Raw genomic sequence first — 22,630 nt, 5'->3', positions numbered from 1 at the left:
TGCAACAACAGTGAATGAAGACCAAATATCAGTGAAGGAGCTGGAGCCAATTGAATGGACAAGGAGCTGGAGCCAATTGAATGGACAAGTATTTGAGCATGCTCATGACCTAGGTGGTTTTAGTGGCAAAGACTGGATCATGTGGAACACCTCCATCGGTTTCTTGTAGTGTGTCTACCTATCCATAGATCACCCTTGCATATGCATATTTATCTTCTTGTAAATGAAGCATGTGTTTGTTTTTCTCGATCACTCTAGTGCATTTATGCATGAGCCTTTTAGTATTCAGTATGTTTGATCATAAGGATGAGTATTGATGGACCTTCATCCAATGGATACACAAGAAGTGTGGTTAGCCTATGACCAAGTGTTGGGACTGGATAGAGGATTATGCATCTGAAGCATGCAGCTTCAAGGAAAGAAGACCTTTTGGGATGCATGATTATACATCTGAACGGTTATCATCATTTATGTTAGGCTAGTTATCACCATCAAATGGATTTTCAGCTACAATGCCCATCCCTGTCCACACACCTGAGTCAAGGCCGGAGGAAGGTGCATCTCAATCAAGGCAACCAGCTACAAAGAATCAGATGGTAACCATGAAAGAAGAGTTACTATCATGTCCTCTGAGGTAATCACCTTCCCTACACTTTGAACCTACATTTGCGATTGCCGAAGCCTATTGACATGCTCCCACATAGAACAAGACCTCTTGGGATTCAAAGTCCTCATTTGAACCTCCAAAGACACCCGCTTCATTACAGTCATCCAATTGTACACTTGATCTAGCTCCAACCATATCTCTTGAGCCACGATCAAGTGCTCAATGTGAGTAATAATAGCTAGAATGCCAAAGTGAAAGAGAGAGAACTAATACAAGCATTCAACTTGTCCCGATTTGCCTGCACCTTAATCAACTCAGCTTTCTCATCAATAGAAGCTTAGAGGCATCACGGGCTGTAGGATGGTCTATAGCCTTGGTCACGAGCTCCACCAAATCATATGACTCTAGGATAGCAAGCATCATTATCTGCCAAATGTGGTAATTGAAACCAACCTTCCTCCTCGTATAGGGTGGTAAACAACCTAATTGAGCACAAATTACAACAAGCATATTCACGTAAACTGAAAATGCACAATTTATCACTTTCCACTTGGACATTGAACACCTTGTTGGCCCCAAAACTAGCACCCTTGCGGTATTTCCTTATCTTATATTGCAAATGAAAAGAGTGTAATTGAGATCCTCCAATCTCCTCCACTAATCTAAGTGCCTCTTGCTCTCAAAACTAACCACCAAACCTCCAAACTAATTTACTCCTTGGTTTGCTCGAGGATTGGCCTTCACCCTGCTCCTTGAAATACAAATTCAACCCCAAATCTGATACTGATTGATTGGCCTCTTGAATCTTCCTAAAATTCCTCAATTTCAGCTATTGGAATTCAAGTCCTACGCCCTCAATTCTAAGTATGCATTTGGCTGTGAAACCCTAATTTCTACTGTAAATTAGGGTTTACAATAGAGATTGACTGAAATCTCTTCCTTTGATGACACAAATTGTTAGAAAATGCTAAGATGACTTGAGAGATAGTTAAGGGACGAGAGAGAATGCTATGGAGAGAGAAATTTCAGAGTTCCATCACGAGAAACACTGAAAAAACTATTGTTACCTTGTTCAAACAGCCATGGAAACTATCACCTATAACTTAGGGCCACTAGAAACACTCTTGTCCCCTCTTGTGTGTTGTCACCTGCACCAAAAGGACCTTGGGCTACTGTCATCTATTCTTAGAGGACTCCAAACTACAGTCACATGCTATAGAATTAATCCCCACTGGCTATAAATCACATCAGCAACCTCTCCTTACTCTCTAACAACCTCTTTCTGTCTCACAATGACTGAAATAGATTTCCACCAACCCCTAAAAACGTTTTCCCACTTGCATGGGCAAGTTTTGCCAAGTGGCAATCTTATAATCCCATTTTTCAGCTTATGAAATTAGTTTTTACAATATTAATTTTAAAAAGCAATTTAATAGTTCTTCTAGTGATTTAAAAATTAATTTTACCAACCAATAATAAAATTGGCTACGTCAATTTGTCTTCCAAGTATCATTGAGCAGTTATTAGCCCTTACACCAGCATTAATTAATTAATTAAAACCTAGTCTCTAATGTTACCCACTAATATTAATGCCCAATCAATTGGTCTAGGCCAAAATCTAACACTTGAGTATCACCTAATAACTTCAACTTTTGCCTTTGATACCAACTAATATCTTGGGGTCCTAGGTCCCACACTGTGAAATAATTGACTTACACTTCACATTTGCAAGTCACATTAGCACATTTGATTAACTTTTAATCAAATGCTAAGCAAAGTAATAAAATTCCACGTTCTCATGACAAATCATCCCCTTGAAATCTTTGCAATCATCCTCGATTGCATGCATTGTGCCAAAGGAAAAGCATACTGCACTAGAATTTCCATAAGGCATCATAGCCATATCATTGGCCATTGTTGTCCAACCATGCCATATGCCCCAAACCTACTGAAAATTTCCAGCCAACATATATATAACATAAAACTAAAAATCAGTCCAAAACTATTGCTAGAAACCCATTGGATACATTCATAACGCATGTTTCTCAACTGCTCTGACTTCAAAACCATAGGAAAGTATATTCTCAGCATAAACCATGGCTGAAATTGTCAATAGCATTTACTAGCATGCTACTGTCCATGAAACCAGCTGTAAACTATTGAAAACTGAGCATAATCTAAGCATAAACTGATCATTTGCTAATCTAAGAACTGATCACAAACTACTGCAAATGTGACGCAAACTGACCACAAACTTATAGCAAAAACTGATCAACAATTGATGCCAAAAATTGATGCAAAACTAATCCCAAAGGTAACCATGAACAGTTCTCAAACTGATCAAAAACTGAGCTGAAACTGATCAGAAGTTTTGTCTCAAAACCGAGGTAAAAACTCATGCCCAACTGATCATGAACTGACGCAAAAGTATAGTCTCAGAGCCACAGTACAACCATGCTCATCTGTATACATCTCACAATCACTAGTACACTGAGTAGTGGGCTCATGGCAAAAATACTATTAGCACAATACTTTGGATGCATGCTAAATACATCTAAGATCCACTACATACGAGAGATGTCCACAACTAGCGAAGTGGAAATGCTACATTCTTGTTTGGAAATGCTACATTCTTGTTTGCATACTTTGGACCATTGCAATGAGACTGTGCATGGAAATTTGCATACTACCAATCATACCAAGATACATTTTCCCATACATTGCATACATTAGTAGCTGCATTTTTCCTCATGACTAGCACTATACGAAGCATTTGTATGACTAGCAATAATACCAGGAGTCCCAAACATAGTGAGCTGCATATATACATTGCCAAAAATAAGATGCATCTGATATGCACTAAGCCCTTGCAAGCAAATAGAGGCTCTAAGATCCCACAAGGTGATAAGCCCTCTTGGAGACCGCCACGATGCTCTACAAAGGTTTTTCACCCATTTTCAAGTGTAGTAGCTTTCCCGGCCGCCGGCTTTATAGTCTGCTCTAGCAACAGACAATCGTTGTTGGATATCGTCTCGTCAGTCCGCTTCGTCGAGCGACAGTGTGATTGTTCAAATCCTTCCTCTCCTTCGGCTTCGCAATCCACTCTATCCAGAGACAAAGCCTAAGGGTGTGAAACCCCCCAAGGTGGTGTGCAATGAAACATATAGTGCACTTAATGGAGGCTAAAAGGAATATACTAGAATATGAGGGTCGGATGGATGGGAGCCCAAAAGGATTTGTGATTAGTGTGGAAATGGAAAATGATAGGGTTTCCTTTTGTCCATTAAATGCATTAAATTAAAAAGATAATCCTGATGTGGATGCATCTACTCCACTTGACCATGAGAAACGAAATCATTTGAAGGAAAAGAAAGTGAAGAGATAATTATAACTTCTTGCTTCAATTTCTTACCTTTGTTTGAGTTTAGAAAGAAAAATCTATCTTCTTCGTTGCTCATAGACCAAAAATCTTTACGAATAATCCCTTCATCAAGAGGATGTTCCAACCATTGAGAAAAAGAGGAATCAACTTGAATAGAATCAGAAACATGTGTTCGTACCTGACACTAGAGTAAAGATGAATGATGGAAGTGGTGTATAGTCTGTGCCAGTTTCCACTGGCAGATGGCAAGTTCGTGATGGAGATTCCATCTTTCCTACATGATCACTAGTTCTATGCATCGAATCTGAAAGGAAAAACTCAATCTTACCTCCAATCTGTTGATGAACCATATGCATAAGGATAGATCATACTCTGTAGCTGAAATCTTGTATAGTCAATGGACTCCATGGTAGTTTGAAATCTCTCCAATCATGCCAAATCTACGAGTGGTAAGCTGGGAGGCCCACTCTTGATTGTTTCTAGACATGTTTGGCTGTGGAGACTAATGCAGTGTGAGAGTATTCCAAGTCATCTAACCCTTCTATCATTCCTACTTCTGCAAATGAGCTTTCCAATCAAAGTACTAGGTATCTCAAAGAGAACTTAGCTCCAAAACCAAGTGAAGCAATGCTCTAAATACAAAAAGCACAAGACCAATCGTATGACAAAGCACAAACTGATACAACACAATTAGGGTTAGGGCAACTCAAAGACAAAGAACACAGAGAATACTGAAGTGAACATCTACTAAAAATATAGTGCTCGTATAACAAACACACTATGCAGTGAATGAATACTGAACCTCAAACTCCTGTGCTCCAAGGACCAAGGCAAAGATAATGAGCCAGAGAGTGTATCATACTCTGAACGAATCCCAAAATGCAGCAAGGCAACCTCCAAGGGTTAAACACTAGCAAATGCAGCTATGGAAGTTGGATCTAATGCGGACACGCAATGAGAAGAAAAAAAGACTGAAAAATGCAAGTACCTAAGGAGAGAGAAAAACTAGGCAACTGAGTGGAATGCAAACACAAGTATTAGGATGAAGGATGACAATGTAGAACAGCTCTAGGAGAAGAGAGAAGATCAAACGCAGCTCTTGGTTGAAAGCAACTACTCAAATGGCCCAGATGATACAAACACAACATAGATACTAACACCAGACAGTTGGAGATGACCTGGTAACAAACGCAGTGTGGAAGGTGACAAGATCAACAAACAATAGCTAGATGAAGGAGATGGAGGCTAAAAACAAGTGCCAAATGGATACAATCCGCAAGGGATAGCTTGAACTAAGATGTCCTCTGTGAACAAAGCATAGGCAGCAAAGCTACAGCACCTAAAACTTGCAAAAACAACATTGGGATTGAATGGAGAGCATCCTACCTATTTATAGACAGTTTTGTAACCTTGTATTGCACACCATTTTAAAACTCTCTCAAACAACGCGCCAATTTAGGCTTTTGATTAATTAAGCATTTTTTGGGTTGTTTAAGTCACTACTTCAACATGTAATGCTTATGTTAGCTCAACACCCCCTTTCAAGCCAAAAACTGAGCTAGAAAGGAAAGCCAATCCAAATTTTGAGTATTTTCAGTTTTGATATGTTTTACCCCAAGGCGTCCCACCTCAAAGCAGCCAAGGCATTGAACAAAGGATGCATAGTGGCTATCCAATGGCCTACCAAGGCTACAAAGGCGATGGTTATCTTACCAAGAGAGTCCCAATGGTCACCCCAAAGAGGCTACACAATCAAACAAAGGATACACGTCGGCTGCCCAATGGCCTACTAAGTCCTATAAAGCCAGATGAAACCACAGTGGTCACCACAGAGAGACCACGCCATCAAATAAAGGATACACATCGGTTGCCCAATGAACCACAATGAACTCCTTTTTCTTTTTTTTGGGTGGTAAGGATTGTTTCAAAAAGGGAGGTAGCAGTCGATTAAGTAACGACGGGAGATTAGTAGCTAGACCCAAAGACTTTCATAAAATAAGCAATCCCTACTACAACTGGATGGTGATGACAAAGGAATATGCTAGTGTAGTCTATAGCAAATATGGGGGGATATGTGGAAAGATAAAAAAGAGGACTGTAAGCTAGTAAGATAAGCAAAGCAAGCAAGCAAGCAAGCAAAGGAAACTGCCTTTGGAGACTACCATGGGAATACCACAAATATAGTGGATCTAGAGTCAACCATTACAAGGTGACCAAAAAGGGATAAATACGCACAGATGCATGTTTACATGAACATAATACCAATGCATTGGAATTATGCAAAGGGAGATACAAGATATCATGCTTATGCAAAATATTGTGCAATGGTGCCACTTGGACAGTGCCCTCACAAGGAAAGTGCCCTTTTACAATTAGGTCATCTTGACAATGCAAATAAAGATACAATATTCAAAAATGTACAATAAATACAATGTCTAAATAAAAATCTGTAAGCATCATCACTGTCACTATCGAGAGAAGAAGCCGCCTCCTCTCAAAGTGAAAGGCAAAGTTGTAGACCACTCCTCACCATTAGACAGTGAAAGGAGAAGTAAGCACCCCCTCTATCCCCAAGATATTGATGTCAATAAGGAAAAGGAGTAGCATCCAAAGAAGAGTTAGATACATGTCCAGCTGAAAACTTGTGAAATGAATAGCTTCCAAGGTGGCCTCCAAAGAGGCAATGACAAATCCTGGGAAAAAAGCGTCACCAAAAGGTGCAACCAATAGAAGAAGTGCCAAACGATCCAAGTCTTCGCTCCAAGCTAGAGGGTAGACCTTGCGAAAGCAAATGTCAACCTGTAAAAGAAAGCAAAAACAATGATATAAGATCATAAAACATGCAGACCTCAACTTCAATAGAAAGTGCAAGTGGGTGTGATGTAGAAATGTAAAAAGACTCCCACTACCAAAGGGTAGGCACATTAAGAATGTAAGAAAGTAAAGGAGAAATGTACAGTGAAAAAGAGAAGACAAGCGAGAGCGTGCCCTACAAGGATCAAGGGATGTATAGGTGGGAAGTAAAAAGGGATCGCGAGCACCATCACAAAGAGCTAAACCCCGAAGAAGGCTCCACAATCTATTGGGACAAAGGATCTCTAGAGAAAGTGGACTCAAGTGCTTCTGGCTGTGTATTCAAAGAGTGGGAAGGGGACTCATCAAGTCTATCCTCAAGAGAAACAGCACATGCCTGAGAATAACTTAAGTCCACGGCAATAGGATAAGCAAACATTTCTAATAACTCAAGTGAAGAGGGAGCAAAAGAACCAATTGCCATGTGAACAATGGGTCTACCCTACTGTCTTGATTGTGGACATGAGGCAGGAGTGCCCTTACCAAATGTGTTCGAGATGCGAGTCTTGGGCGGACTACCCTTAGCCTTTAAACGACACTCATCATCGATCTTTTGACAATATTGACACTACCAATTTTCTTTTGGTACATTCTACTACCTGCGTTTGAGTTTTGGCTAAGAGGTTCCTTGTGACTCACTAGCTTGGGTTTGATTTGGATTTTGATTGAAAGTTTGAGTTTCCTTGCCATTCCTTTGCTGCCCCTTTTAAGAAGATGCAACAAAGACCCCCTTTGTGGAGGGTGTCCCATAAAATTGATCGAAGAGTTCATCGTAGCACAATAGTTGACACTCAAATTCATAGACTCTAGGCATCTAAGGCTATGAGATCACTTGCTGCACTAAATGGAAATATTTCCCCAATAGCTTAGTAATGAACAATATAACCTGATCATTGGGGGACTTAGGGACCCCAATGGTTGAAAACTCAGCAGCAAGGAGACAACAATACTTAGCCAACTTGACTTTCAAGTCATCCTTATCAGTGATTGTGAAATTTCACATCTCATGGTCTAAATTGATGCAACGATTCTGATCCTACACCACATAGCGCTCAAGGAGATGGACCCAACACTCAAAGGCAAGGTCAAAGTGCTGGAGCTAAGAAAGGAATTCAAGAAGGAGACCTTGCATCAACTCTACTATGGCTATAATATTTCGACTAAAACCAACATTCCTTATTAGAGAGGGTGATAATTCCCTGATTAAGCACTTAACTACAGCAATCAACAGATAAACATAAATTGAAATGCACAATTTGCCTTAATGATCTTGGACATTGAACACCCTATTGACCCCAAAACCGATGCCCCTTTCGGTATTTCTTTAACTTTAATTGCCAATGGAATAAGTACAAGCTGAGGTTCCACAATTTCCTTTGCTATTCCAAAAGACCCTTGCTGTAATAACAATTGACGAGCAATTTGGGCCATTTGCCCCTTGACTTTTCACCCAGGACTTGCACAATTGGAACCACAAACTGGCCAAATGTTGCCCCAATTTACAATGAATGGACTGGCATCTAAATTCCATGACAATTACACAAATTTCAAGTGCTGAATTCAATATACGATGCCTTTGCCTATTGGCACGAGTCCTGAGGTGGCTGTCAAATCCAAATTTTTGCATAAATTTAGGGTCTCTAAATGGCTAAGAATGCTAAGATATTTTGAGAAATTACTAGAGAAGGTGAGAGAAAGCCAAGATGAGCGAGAAGTTTGATTTTCTTCACCCAAAATCTGCCTAATGTCTGCTCCACTCGCCTATTGGAAAGCACCTCCAAAATGCTGCCACCTAATCAGTAATGTTGTTGCCAGCCCCTAGAAGGTGTCTCCATGCTATCCACTACCTACTAAGGCCCTCAAATGGCTGTCTTCTGCAGCAAATTGCTGTTCTCTGATCAGAAACTGAGCTAGAAGCTCCCTCTCTTTCTCTCTCCCCCGGGTTATAAACTAACTGAATGGTTGAGACCTAGCCCCAAAAAACGTTTTCTCAGTTTACATGGGCATTTTTGGCAAGGGCAACCTTCTAAAGCCATTTTTCGGCATTATCCAGCTATTTAATTAATTTTCAGAATTAAATCATCCTGAAAATTAATTTCAGCCCTTCTGACCCTACCCAAAATTAAATGTGTCCGTCCATAATTAAATTGGCCAAGCCATTTGCAACTTGGAGTGGTCCCCAGCCTCTATTGACCCTTAGACTGGCATTAATTAATTAATCAATACTAATCCCTAGTGTCACCACCACTGACACTTATTGGCCACCCACTGACACTTATTAGCCAAACAACTATGATAGGGTTAAAACTAACACCAACTGACCCCCAAAGCCCAACTAGTATAACTTATCACAACTTTTGTCTTTGACACCTACTACATCCTTGAGATCCTTAGCCTATTTACCATGAAATGACTACCATGTGTATCACATGTGCTAAACAACCTTGCACATTGATTAAACTCTTTTTCAAATGTTATCAGCAAGATTAAAGTATCTTAAAATTTCACGTCTCCCTGATATCAACTCTTCCAAGAGCTACAAACCTCATATGGAAACCAACGGGGATCAAGCTAGGTTTCTTGTCCAAGAACAAGTTCCCACAAACCTTGGGAATCCAAAACATACCTCATCAAATTGGACCAAGTGGTAAAATTCGACCTATTAAAACAAGTCTTGTCTGAAAACATATACTTGGCTAATGTGGATAAATGGGATGCTGCAAGGGGATAGGCAAGTGGTGTAGGATATGGAGGTAGATAAGGTGGATTTCGTAGTGGTGGATAAGAGAAATGAAGTAGGTGGGTAGGCAAAAATAGGCCTTGAGTGCAAAAGAAGTACCAATTGATGCAAAGACACTAAAATATAAATCTTTCCATAAGGTGCCCATGAACGAGGTGAAGGAACTAGATATCAAAAGATGGCATACCAGCAAGACAGTAGGGTTGGCGAGGAGGAACACAAAGTAAACTCGATAAACATGTAGAGAAGAGAAGAGAGAAGAAACTCTGATGAATGGAATGATGAGTTCTGAATCATGGAGTGAATGTGATACAAAGAAACAAGGGTGCCGTAGCACAAGGAAGATGATGAAGACAGCCACGAACCATGAACCGCAATTCCCTCCTAAAGGGGTGTGAGGGTAGTGGAGAGACTAGAGAGGAGGTGACCGGACTGAATGAATCAGCCGTGAGGAATGAATGAGAGAGCGGCCTATAAATAGGCACAGTCAGTCTAGGATGGCACCTCTTTTTGGGGCTGCAAACCCTAAACGCAAAACGCAAAAACGCAAAAACGCAAACTACAGGTGAAGGGTGAAGGGTTTCTCAACACTGGACATGTTAAACCTATCTAAATGTCAGTTGGGGAATAGAAGAAAGACCAATCAGTCCACTAGGTAATGCCATGGAGACAAATTGCAGTACCAACTAGGACACACTTCGGTGTGTTTGCAATACACTCCCAAATGGATAGTCCAAAAGTGTGTGAGGAAGGCCAAGCCTCCATCACCGATACGCTACCCAAATAGGTGCAAGGATATATCCTAAAGGCTATGCCTAAGGGTGCAAAACCCCCGAAGATGGTATGTGGTGAAACACATGGTGCACTTAATGGAGACTCAAAGGAAGGTGCTACAATTTCTTACCTTTGTTTGAGTTTAGAAAGAAACATATGTCTTCTTCATTGCTCATAAACCAAAAATCATAACGAATAATCCCCTCATCAAGAGGATGTCCCAATTGGGGCTTTTACCCAATTGCACCACAAAGGCACCTGAAATTTAGAGCTTTCGCCTCAATTCATTTTCTTGGTCCTCAATGTGCTCAAAAATCATATTATTTGGCTGCTAGCCCTGTTTTTTCCTAACATTGAAGAAAAATTTTATTATTTTAACGTATTATTGGGTGAATTTTCAGTATCTTTGACAACCTACTACGACTTTTCCATAATGGTTCTATGGCCGATCTCAACCTTTATTTCCACCATATTCAAATACATTACAATAGCCTATTCAACCTAATTTACAGCCACAACAACATCATGATACCTTGTCCGAAGAGCAATCCCCTATTCTTGATAAGTTGGAGCATACAAGGGCTGAAATTCAGCAGCCTAAAAGAGTCCCTTGCTGACTGCTAGACACTCTTCAAAATAGCAACCAACCTCTTTCTTTGGCTGACTGCACCTGGGCCTCCACTTGTAAGGAACAAGGTAATCTTCTTGCATGTGCATTGAAGGGCTACAACATGCAATGAATAACCTCTATGTTATTAAGATGCTTTTTCATATGATTGTTGGGTGGAAGCAATGAAGGGAGAGATTGATTCCATCCATCAAAATGACACTTGGGAGCTATGTGACTTGCCTCACGGCAAGCGTGCAATAGGTACCAAATTAGTTTATAAAATTAAGAGAAAGTCAAATGGTTCTATTGACAAGTACAAAGCCCGCTGCCCTATTGCCAAGGGCTACGCCTAACAGCAAGGAATCGCCTTTGGGGAGACGTTTGCCCCTACCTCTCGCATTACTACCATTAGGAGTATTATTATCGCCCTTGATGCCCACTTTCATTGCGAGGTGCATTAGCTGGGCATCAAGACAGCACTTCTCCATAAATATCTCACTAAAGAGGTATATATTTCTCAACCTCCAAGATTTGTAGTCAAAGGCTCTAAGCACAAAGTCTATCATCTCAAGAAGGCTTTGTATGGTTTAAAGCAAGCTCCACAAGCTTGGTATACCCGCATACATTCTCATTTATTGCATCTAGGGTTTCAAAATAGCCCTACCAAGGCTACTCTTTACATTCGACATCAAAGGATCTAATTTTTTTATTATTGTGCTTTATGTTAAAGACATGCTTGTCACTGGGACCAATGCTGATCAAATTGCAGCATTTTAAGGCTGATTTATAGTAACCCTTTGAGATGACAGATCTTAGTCTACTTCACTATTATTTGGGTATCCAATTTGCCACCATTGAGGGGGCATCATTATGACACAATCCAAGTTGATTGGACAGCTTCTTCAACGCTTTCAATTTGAGGATTACAAGCCCATGTCTACTCCCTTGGAGCCTAGTTTCATTCTGGTGCCTAGATTCAGACTCACTTTTGGTGATGGTAGCAAATCCTTTGATACACCTTCTGTTAGCAAATAGGTCAGCTCATGTGAGAGTCTGTGCATGTAGAGGCTAGGGAGATTATTTTGGATATTTAGGCATTTTTTATTTGTGTCATTTTAGGGTCATATTGGGCATTTATTGCTGGTCGACCAGCATTAAATGCTAGCCGACCTAATCGTATTGAGGACATATTTTTGTCCTATTTATTCAGCCTACTGCTCCTCAGTCAGTCAGTTCACCACCTAGAGATTCCATGGAGAGAGGAGCCGGTGCCAGTGCCCATGCAGCCAGTGATTCACTGTTGTATGCGACAATCTCGTGTCTGATATATGGACTCCATTTCCCGAGCATACATCTGAGTTCTCATCTATATTGTGTTATTTCTTTCCCTTTCTCTTTTGTCTTGTGTTTCAACAGTTTATTACAGCATATATTTACACTTCCATTGTTGCTCCACTTCTGACATGGTATCAGATTTCACGATTTGTGCTCTTGCTATGTTTTCTTGCTGATTTCAGGACTGTTTCCACCCTTGCTGATCAGGTGACTACTGCTCCAACCAGGTGACCTATTTTACTTGCGTTTCCTGTAGATTTGTCATCGCCTACTGTCTACTTCCCCTCTATTGCCTGCATTTTAGGTTTTCAGTTTGCTGCAAGTCTTTCAGCCTATTTGTGTCAGTACTCAGCCTGCGTTTTGGTATTCCTGACTCCTTCCTGACTGGGCAACTGTAACTTCAAGCTGTTTTTTCTATTTTCGGCAGTTTTTAACTGATTTTTTGACTTTTTGCAGCAGCTTTTATCTTATTTTGGTGAGATTTTGGGTTATACTATATGTGAACTCTCGTTTTTTGCAATCTGTGCTCATGTTTTAGCTGCATTCCCTCTCCAAATACCTTCTTTTCCCTACTTCTCTTCTAATCCTCTACAAACGACGACTCCATGCACATCCACTGATGACAAGCTCCATGGACCTGATTATCTTACATGGAGTGCTGTGATGAAGTCTTTGTTTATGCACATGCGACTACCGAGGCACCTTCCGTCACATTCTGGAGGTTCAAGTGAGGCTCTTGTTGCTTCAGAGAGGGGTTCGAATACGAAGAAGTCGAAGGCCCAGTGTTACCATTGTGGCAAGAAGGGCCGTTTACGGAAGGACTGCAAAGAGTTAGCAACTTCCAAGAAGAAAAAGGAGCAGAAGATGAAGCGGGATGCAGACTCCTCCAATGAGTCATCATCTGCCTCATTCCGACTCAAATCCTCCGGCCAAGGCGAAGTCCAAGGCATAGAAGGGATCCTCTTCTTCGAATCGTGGAAAGGGCTTGGTGGCCCCTTCCTCAACTACTCTCTAGTGGTGGTTATGAGGTCATCCCTCAGGACTCTCCAATGCTAGAAAGAGTGTGAGAGGGTGGTGAGATAGGGCAGCCATGCCCGCATCGACCGAAGTCTGCAAGTTCAAATCCTTGAGTTGGGATTGACATCCATGTTCATGATGGGTTGGTTACTAGACAAAGAGCGGGTGGCTTTCGTCTAGAGCTCACAAGGGGACATTTTGACAGTCTGGCCAAAGGAGGGGAATCCATGGTCATTCATGCGCTACGGCATTAGAGACAAGATGGTCACGTGTGCTACATCAGAGGCATTGTTGACAAACATTGAGAGCTGCTATAATCTTCTCTATCTTCAAGAGCTGGTACAATCGACATTGACATCAGGTTCTCTTCAAGGCACCTTAGTGGTGGCTTGATCACCCACTGCTTGGGTATGCATGGTGGTTCTATGTTGTATGGACTATGATGAGTCATTTATCATTGTATCATTGTATTGTATCAGATCACCCATGATCTGAGAGAGGGTGTTAGTAGATATGTTAGCTCATGTGTGAGTCTATGCATGCAAAGGCTAGGGAGATTATTTCGGATATTTAGGCATTTTTTATGTGTCATTTTATGGTCATATTGGGCATTTATTGCTAGCCAACCTGATCATATTGAGGACATATTTTTGTCCTATTTATTCACGCTCCTCCCCCTCAATCAGTCAGTTCACCACTTGGAGATCTCGTGGAGAGAGAAGCCGGTGCCAGTGCCCACGCAGCCAATGACTCACTATTGTATGTGACAGTCTCGTGTCTGATATATGGATTCCATTTCCCGAGCATACATCTGAGTTCTCCCTGTATTGTATTCTTTCTTTCCCTTTCTCTTTTGTCTTGTGTTTCAGCAGTTTATTACAACATATGTTTAGGCCTCCATTGCTACTCCACTTCTAACACTTCATATCAGCAAGCTATTGAATGCTTGATTTATCTATGTCACACGAGACCCATGCGAAGATATGCAAGGGTTTGTACTAAGAAAACACATGTACGACCAAGACTGAAACACAAAGACTCAAACATAAACAAGTAATACACAAACCCTAAATGCAAAACGCAAAACCCAAAAACTCAAAACTCAAACACATAGATAAACACAGAGAGAAGAAACTCTGAAGTGAATGAATGCTGTGAATGAATATAAGAGTGCAAAGAATGCCCAAGGGGTATGCCTATATCCACTAGTAGACTACAGAGTGTCTGCTCGCTCCTAGCTCCTGCCCGTTGCACTGTTGCCCTGCCATCGCACCCCAAGAACGTGGCCTTCAACTTCCGATGAGGGAGGAGACGAAGCTCTTAGATTCAGAGTATGCAGATGATACCGCCCTTTATATAGAGGATGATGAGTTGATGTTGAAGAGAGTAAGACTAGCTTTGAAGATGTTTTGCACTGTAGCTGGAGCAAAAATCAATTGGCAAAAGTCGGTTGGTTTTCTTATGGACCCCGACTCTAGCACTGAGTGAGGCGTACACGTGGGATTCAGATGGGTGTGCAAAGGGCAAATTGTCCGATACCTAGGGTTCCAGGTGGAACTCGACATCACTCCTGCCCTGCGGTTTCTTCCAATTCTCAACTCTAGCAGGCAGAAGCTGACCTACTAGAGTACTGCCTACCTCTCCTTAGCGGGCCGAGCCCTGGTGGTCAACTAGGTCCTCCTAGCGACAGCTTGGTAAATTGTCTCGTGTTGGTGCTTCTCCTCATCTTACGTAGTTCAACTTCGCCACCTAGTGCGGAATTTTCTCTAGGCCGGCTCAAACGGTTCAAGGGATTCTCAAGCCAAGGTGGCGTGGACAACCAAAATTCGACATCAATCTGAGAGAGGGCTTGGGATCATAGACCCAGAGTTCCAGAGCCTGGCCCTTTTGGGCAAGCTAGTAGTCCATGGGCTCACACAAGGAGGGCAAACTTGGAAGGCCCTTCTACAAGAGGGTCTCCAAGAGTATAGACCGAGGCTTGGTGGTGATTAGAGGCCATCCTTGAGATGGTTCTTCACGATGGCCCAAATCACACCACCTAAATCCTTCTTTCTCCGCAGCCTACTTCGTGTGTGGCAAGGCCTTCGCAAGGCCCTAATTCAAAGCCTCCAAGATGCCAAGAGAAGATGGACCGCTAGCCGGTGGTCTCGAACCCCTAGGTCAGAGATCGGGACGGGATACAAATTGGCGAGTGCCCCCACATCCAGTGGGTTGGATGGAAGATTGGCCCTGCTCATATTATCAGGACGTGGCAAGAGGTATACAGGATGGTGGATCAGGAGATGTTGCAGCAGGCATCAAGTTGTCAACGAGGAGCTAAGTTGAGGAGAAGGGAGATTGGCACAGTGACCCCTCAAGAGTGGCTTGACCCCCCGATCTGAGAGCCAATGGAGCCTAGCGAGGTATGGGCCGCCAGATTCTCATCAGCAGGTATCCCCCTACAGGTGACAAGTAGAGTGGGCGGCGCCCCCTACGGGATTTTCTTCACCGTGCACGATAGGGGGCGTATGGTCCTTGACAGAGGGGAGCAAGACGAGAAGATTGTTGTCCTTCATTGGAGGAGAATTCGTGTGGTTGGTCTCCAGGGGAAGACCTGGCGTCTGGACCCTTATGTGTTCTGGGAGGAATTCCGAGAGTGTCGCCTCTGGATATGGGAGAGCAGGCCACTTAATGAGCTAGAGTGGAACCCTGGAGAGTGGCTATGGCCAGCTACTACGGTCACCAAGAACCCACTGAGGTTCTTGGAGTACATAGCCAGGATCAGTAGACATGTACTCATGCAGGATGACATGGACTAGGCGCCTTCGCGTAGCAGATATTGGGCGGAGCACAACATCACAGATGCCTTCCGTCGGACTTTTTGGCGCCGCCTATGGGACAACTGGAAGTTGAGGAGAGTGTCGTATTTGCTATAGCTTTTGGCACATGGAGGGCTGGCGGTTGGGAGTTGGCTAGCCCAGACGCAGTAGGATGGAGGGTGTAAACGTTGCCCACAATAGCTTTTGGAAACTCTAAAGCACTGCCTTTGGTCTTGCGAGGCGACACAGCTCGTGTGGAGAGGGGTCTGCCGCATTCTCCTCCGCGTGGCACCCAGCCTTGGATATATCTCGTGGAGAGCTTTCTGCTGGCAGACAGTCAGTCGAGGCCATCACCTTTTATATGAGGCCGGGATGCAAGACACGATTTTCATCATTGAGGCTGGGTCTTGCGCAGTAGTCAGCTTGAAAGCTTTACCCAGCCACCAAGTACTAGAGCCCACAGCAGACCACTCTTAGGTATGGGAGATCGTAGGGAGTCTTATAGGATGGCACATCTAGAAGGCACGCTGTCATGAGGTTTTTGGCAGGGAGTGTCTTTCAGTACATGTGACCTTAGCAGAGCTTTGAACTTCCATCATCCACTCCCTCCATGGCCGATGGAACCAGGTGCAAGGCAAGTCTCGAGCTCGTCAGGAGCTCCATTTTCACTTTCTGCACACCTAGGGCGGCTAGGACCTGTTCTTCATGATGCAGGCAGGCAGCCCCAGATCGATACACCCCCTCTCCATGGCTTCTTGTCCCCATTCTCCCCAAGCCGCCTTGAGAGACTTGTATACATAATATATTTGTGACTTTGCATCAACTCCAGCTAGTTTGTTGAGCATGAGCACTCTGTTGTAATCAATCTTTAGAGTAACATAATTAGCCACATTTTACTTTGCAAAAAAAAAAAAGTATACCCAAGGATAGAGCAATGTAGCTTCGAAGAGTGATATCCACCGAAGACGAATCCCAAGTACTGTGACTACCAATCGAAGTATCGGAGTGCGGAAAACACCAAACACCAATCACCAAAGTGTCAAGGAACTAAGGCGATAATAGGAGAGGTGTTTACTGATGTAGATGGCCTGCTGCACGGTAAAAACGCAAGTACCACAGCAATCGCCTATTGCGAGAGAGAGATTATAGCAGCTTGTCGCCTGGCAGAAGATGCTGAAAACATAGGCCGATCAAGTGCTATGATAACGCAACAAATGGAGACCTCCAAACAGCAAGGTGATAATTGAAAACAACAAGGTACCTAGGGCTAGATAGTGATGGGCTACGGTCGATGATGGCTGTGGATAGCAGATGATAGATGGCTAATTGCTGAAATTTGCTCAGTCAACTGAGAAACTTGCACAAAAGGATAAGGCTGAATGGTAGGCAACTTGTTTATTTATAAATATTGAAGGGTGTCCCCAAAAATTAAGGTTTTGTGGGACCACTGAAACTCTCTCGAACGGCGCACCAACTTTGCATTTTTCATTAACTAAGTGTGTTTTGGGGTTGTTTAAAAATGTTAGTTAACTGTAAATTGTGTTTTAGCTCAAGACACCCTCTCAGGCCCAAAATTCATCCTCAAAGGAAATGCCTGCAATGTTTACCCTAAGGCATCCCACCCCAAAGCAACCAAGGGTATCAGACAAAGGGTGCACGTCAGCTGCCCAGTGGTCTACCAAGACTACAAAGGGGATGGTTATCTTACCAAGGAAGTCCAAGTAGTCACCCCAGAGAGAACAAGGCATCGGACAAAGGGTGCTTGTCGACTACACAGTGGCCTATCAAGCCCTACAAAGGCAAATGGAACCACATTAAACTTCTTTTTTTTTTAGGAGAAGAGGGGTGGTAGAAGGTTAATTTTAGCGGTAGCAACCGATTAAGTAACAGTGACCCAAAAGACAGGAGTAGGGATGGTACACCCAACACATCACAAAAATATACAAGCTTATCCAACCACTCGAGGATAAGGGAAAGGTAACGAAGTATCATGTGAAGAAAAAAGGTGGTGTAATCCGCTAGTGGAAATAGCTTAGGACTTGTCTAGTGGTACTTTGCACAATGGGATACATAGTATGCTACATGTTGAAGAATGTTCATGCAACAAGTGTCACTTGAAAAGTGTCTCTCGTGGGAAAATTGTTCACTTACCTAAACACCCAAGTACAAAGATGATGTAATCATGCAATGCATGGGGAAAGGTACAACAAGGTGGGAAAGTCCAATGTCAAAGATAAGTGCCGAAACTTGTAGAATACCAACAAGGGTAGGATCCCCCTCTCAACCTCGAGGTTGATACCGAACAAGCAAGAGGAGCCTTAGGATATCAATCTTTATTAATATAGCTTGCTATGTACTGAATAATTCACCCTACTTAAGCATTAAAGGCTATCACAACTTATGAGGCATGGAATGGCAGAAAGCCAATGATTGCACACATGTATACTTTTGGATGCCAATAGAGACATTGTCTTTGCTGATAATTCAGAAATACCTTGGGTGATTGCAAAAATCAGCCAAGTATTCACCTGAAGATATGTTTAATTGAAATATGTCATTATTGAGGTCATTGCCAAAGATTATTGAGCATGCACCCACTCCATCTCATGTACCATTGCAGCAAATTCAGCAACCTGTCCACGCTGATTTTCAGCCTAATTTTCCATCCATTGAGGTAACAAATCATGATGATGCAAGGACCGTAGAGAAAGCTGCTATTCGAGAAGCAAAGATACTGCCTAGATGGCAGTTGGATACCTTATGAGACAATAGACAAGCTGTCCCTCTTCCGGAACATACTAGAACAGGCTCTCATCAAGCATCAAGGAACTTTACATGCTGCGCTTTATTGGCCACTCCTCGTGGTGAAGAGCCTCTTTGTGTTGAGGATGCTTTGGAGGATACACATTGACTAGATGCTATGCAATCAGAGTTACAAAGCATTGAAGATGAATACTCGGGAGTTATGTGACTTGTCTAAAGGCAAGCATACCAATAGCACCAAGAGGGTCTTTAAGCTTAAACGTCATGCAGATGGTAGCATTGATCGCTACAGAGCTAGACTTGTAGCAAAGGGTTATGCTCACAGACGAGGCATTGATTATAAGGAGACCTTTGCACCGATGTCATGTATGACAACCATCCATTCAGTCATTGCTTTGGCTACACATCATAGCTGCAATGCACATCAGTTTGACATCATGACTACTTTCTTACATGATGACTTGAATGAGGAAGTCTATGTTAGCCAACTACTAGAAAGAAAGTCTACCGATTGCAGAAAGCCTCATATGGGCTGAAGCAAGCACCAAAGGCATGGTGAGAGGAGATTCATTCTTACTTGTGTGCCCTAGGCCTAGGGCTGATGAGCAGATAATTTCAGAATTGAAGGCCAATTTACAGCAAGCATTTGCCATGAGAGATTTTAGCCACTTGCACTACTATTTTGGTATCCAGTTCGATACTATGTCTGCATGTGTGCATGGTAGTTAGGGAGCAGACTGACACGAGAAGCATTTAATCGGAGCTAATTCCTTCAGAGTGTTTAGGTGTGACTGGGGACATTGACTTCTTGTACGTTCGTTGGCTCATAACTCCAGTAAAGAGCATCAAAATGTATTTCCTTCTGTATATCTGTGCTATCAACAAATACTTTTCGGCCCGATAGAAAAAAATTTCATTGATAAAAGTTTGAAATCTTCGTCTCGGGAAGACAAGTTCTGGTCAGGTACCTCTTCGGGCGTAAGAATGATGCGAGCTTTTTCGGCAAGCTGAAGCACGTCGGGAGGTTCAATGTTGGACGGAAGAGCGCGTGCAGAAGTAGTCGACGAGGAGGAAGAGGAGAAGCAACACCAGCGGCGAGAACGAGAAGGAAGAGAGGGCAGTGATGCTCCCAACGTCGGCAGAGGAGGCAGGGAAGCCGCCGAGCCCGTAAACACCAGCCTGGAACTGCACCTCAACGCCATGCCAGCCTCCAAGCTCTGCTGAAGCAGAGCTCACAAAAATAACCGACGGCCGATGTTTAATCACTGCACCTCGCATCTCTTGAGGCACATTACAAATTTATTTGCCAAAAAAAAAAAAGTATAATTTTATTCCAAAATCCCTATAAATTTTCGAGTTAAAGGTTTTCGTATCTACTACCAAAAAATATTTTTCACAAATAGAGTGCCAAAGCCATTGATCACAAGAAACCAAGGTTTATTGAGAAAAGAGCAACACAAATTTCAAGAAAAAAACCTTCAAATTTTTCAAGAGACGATTGAAGACCTTGAACTTTACAAAAATTTTAATTACCAAAATGGAAAATATATGTAATTTAATTTAAAGATTTCTCCCAAAAAAAAATTAAGTTTAACGTTTTTATATCTACTATTGAGTTAAAGATTTTTATGTCTACTATTGAAATGTTTTTCGTAAACACTAGCTAAAGGTACTCAAGCTCATGCCCTCCATCTTGACCTTTGCAATCCTTGTGTTCAGTCGATGAGTGTTTTTTAGTTAAAACTAGGCACTCTGCACATACATTTTCTTGGCGCTTCACTTCAATGTTATTTCAATGCTTCATACAGGGTTTGAAAGCATGTTTCACATAGCTACATTGTAAGGTTGATATAAGCAACATAATCTGAAATATGAAAGCTTTGGCAACTTAGACAAATATAATGTTGAATACACAAAAATGTAGTATGTGAGGATGTGGCATTCAATGATATATAGGGAGTGGAACACCAATGTTAATAGGATCAAACCTAAACTATATCGCCAAAAAACCCTTGTAGCCATTTCTCAAATATATAAATATTTAATGGTGAGAACGCTCCCAAGCCTATGTGGCACCAGGAGGAAAAGTTTGGTATTCAAGGAATAGAGAGGGCTTTTTCTTGAAGGGTGAGTGGGGGTTATAATTAGTTTCACACACGTGTGTGTGTGTGTGTGTGTGTGTGTGTGTGTGTGTGTGTGTGTGTGTGTGTGTGTGTGTGTGTGTGTGTTTTAATTGAACATAGGTTATGATCATGGAAAGGAGAAAGGTGAGTCTTTGAAAGATTGTATGTAGCTTTGGCTCTGTCTCTTTCTTTGTCTCTCTTTTTTATTTCTTTTTTAATTAGTCATATGACATAACACGTTCTTGCAATGTGTATATATTCTAAAAACATCCACAAATATACATACAATTTTAATGGACGGTCTTGCATTGATGAGAGAGAGAGAGAGAGAAGACAATGGATACACGCTTATAAAACATCCACACACTCACATATGCAAATATGCACATCTACACATAAATATATATTATGTACATATGCATGCAATGTATACACATATATAACCATGCACACATTTGAAGGGAAGAAATATGAAAGACAAGGAAAAAGAAAGGAGAGAAAATAAAAATGAAGAAAGAAAACGAGAGAGAGGAGGAGAAGAAGAAGAAAATGAGAGGTAAGAGAGGGGAAAAGAAAGGAGAGACAAGATAGAGAAACTAAAAAGAGGAGAGTACACATTCTTATGAGACCACACAAATGGACATTCATGTATAAGACACGCACTAGTGCATCTAAACATATATATGAGAGAGAAAAAGAGCAAAAGAGAGAATAGATACGCATTTGTAAAATACACACTTGCAAATATGCACACACTCATATATGTAGACATGCATTATTTTGTATATTTAAAGTTATGAACAAAAAGAGGAAGAGATAACGTACTTGGATAGATTCTTTAAGTTTGAAATCTATCGAGATTTCAAAGCACAATCCAAACGGGTTGCGCCATAGCAATCTTTGTTGTAAAAAAAAAATCGCTCTAAACCCATCAATTGAACTCACCATGGCCCCATTACCTCTTTGCTTTAGTATAGTTGCCTTTTTTTATTTTTTAAGTAAGTTAAGAAATCTCCGACACTCTAATAAGACGCACACACGTCTACGCAGAAGTATATACATGTGATGTGTACATACATGTGTATGTATATATACACATATGTGTATAAGAGGAAAAAATGAAATGAGAGAAAAATAAAAATGATGAGAGCAAGAGAGGAGATATACATTTATGAGACCACACAAATAGATGCACACATATTACATACATACACACACACACACACATCACATATAAAAAACAAGAAGAGAAAAAAAGAAAAAAATGTGTGTGTCATTCATTTACACACACACACACATCCACCCCATTAGAATATGTTGTCATGCTATCTATAAAATATATCATAATAACATATATGATTATAAGTAATGTATTATTATATTTAATACATATAATATTTAATAATTATTATGATATAATTATATATTAATTTGACAACATACATGTTATTTAACTTCTCAACCAATACATCTATAGACAGAATGTGCTTTCAGTGAACTCACGAGGCCTAAGCGTAACTCAAATGTGTTTATAGTAATAGAGAGTGCTTTAAATATCTTAGGATTGTTAAAAACGAGATAGAACTTATTTCTGTAGACAAGAGCTAAACACTTTACATAGTCTGTGC

At 41.5% G+C, this 22,630-nt stretch overlaps 1 protein-coding gene across 6 annotated transcripts in view; it reads right to left on the bottom strand.

Annotated features, from left to right (window-relative positions):
- The window catches only part of LOC148019386 (glutamyl-tRNA(Gln) amidotransferase subunit C), a 78,519-nt gene extending 58,370 nt beyond the window's left edge, over positions 1 to 20,149 (bottom strand). For all 6 annotated transcript variants that reach the window (XR_015687591.1, XR_015687592.1, XM_087661032.1 and 3 more), the window contains exon 1: positions 19,848 to 20,149. Coding sequence is in view for 4 of the 6 variants with exons in the window: in XM_087661032.1 (XP_087517158.1) it covers positions 19,848 to 20,081 (234 nt within the window). In the remaining 2 variants the exon portion in view is untranslated. The remainder of the gene's footprint in view (positions 1 to 19,847) is intronic.
- Between the last annotated feature and the right edge of the window lie 2,481 nt (positions 20,150 to 22,630).

The sequence above is a fragment of the Lygodium microphyllum genome, chromosome 20 (assembly GCF_053477565.2).
Source record: "Lygodium microphyllum isolate KBCC chromosome 20, Lygodium_microphyllum_v1.1.10, whole genome shotgun sequence".
Lineage (NCBI taxonomy): Eukaryota > Viridiplantae > Streptophyta > Polypodiopsida > Schizaeales > Lygodiaceae > Lygodium > Lygodium microphyllum.
This window is presented reverse-complemented; position numbering and strand designations above follow the sequence as displayed.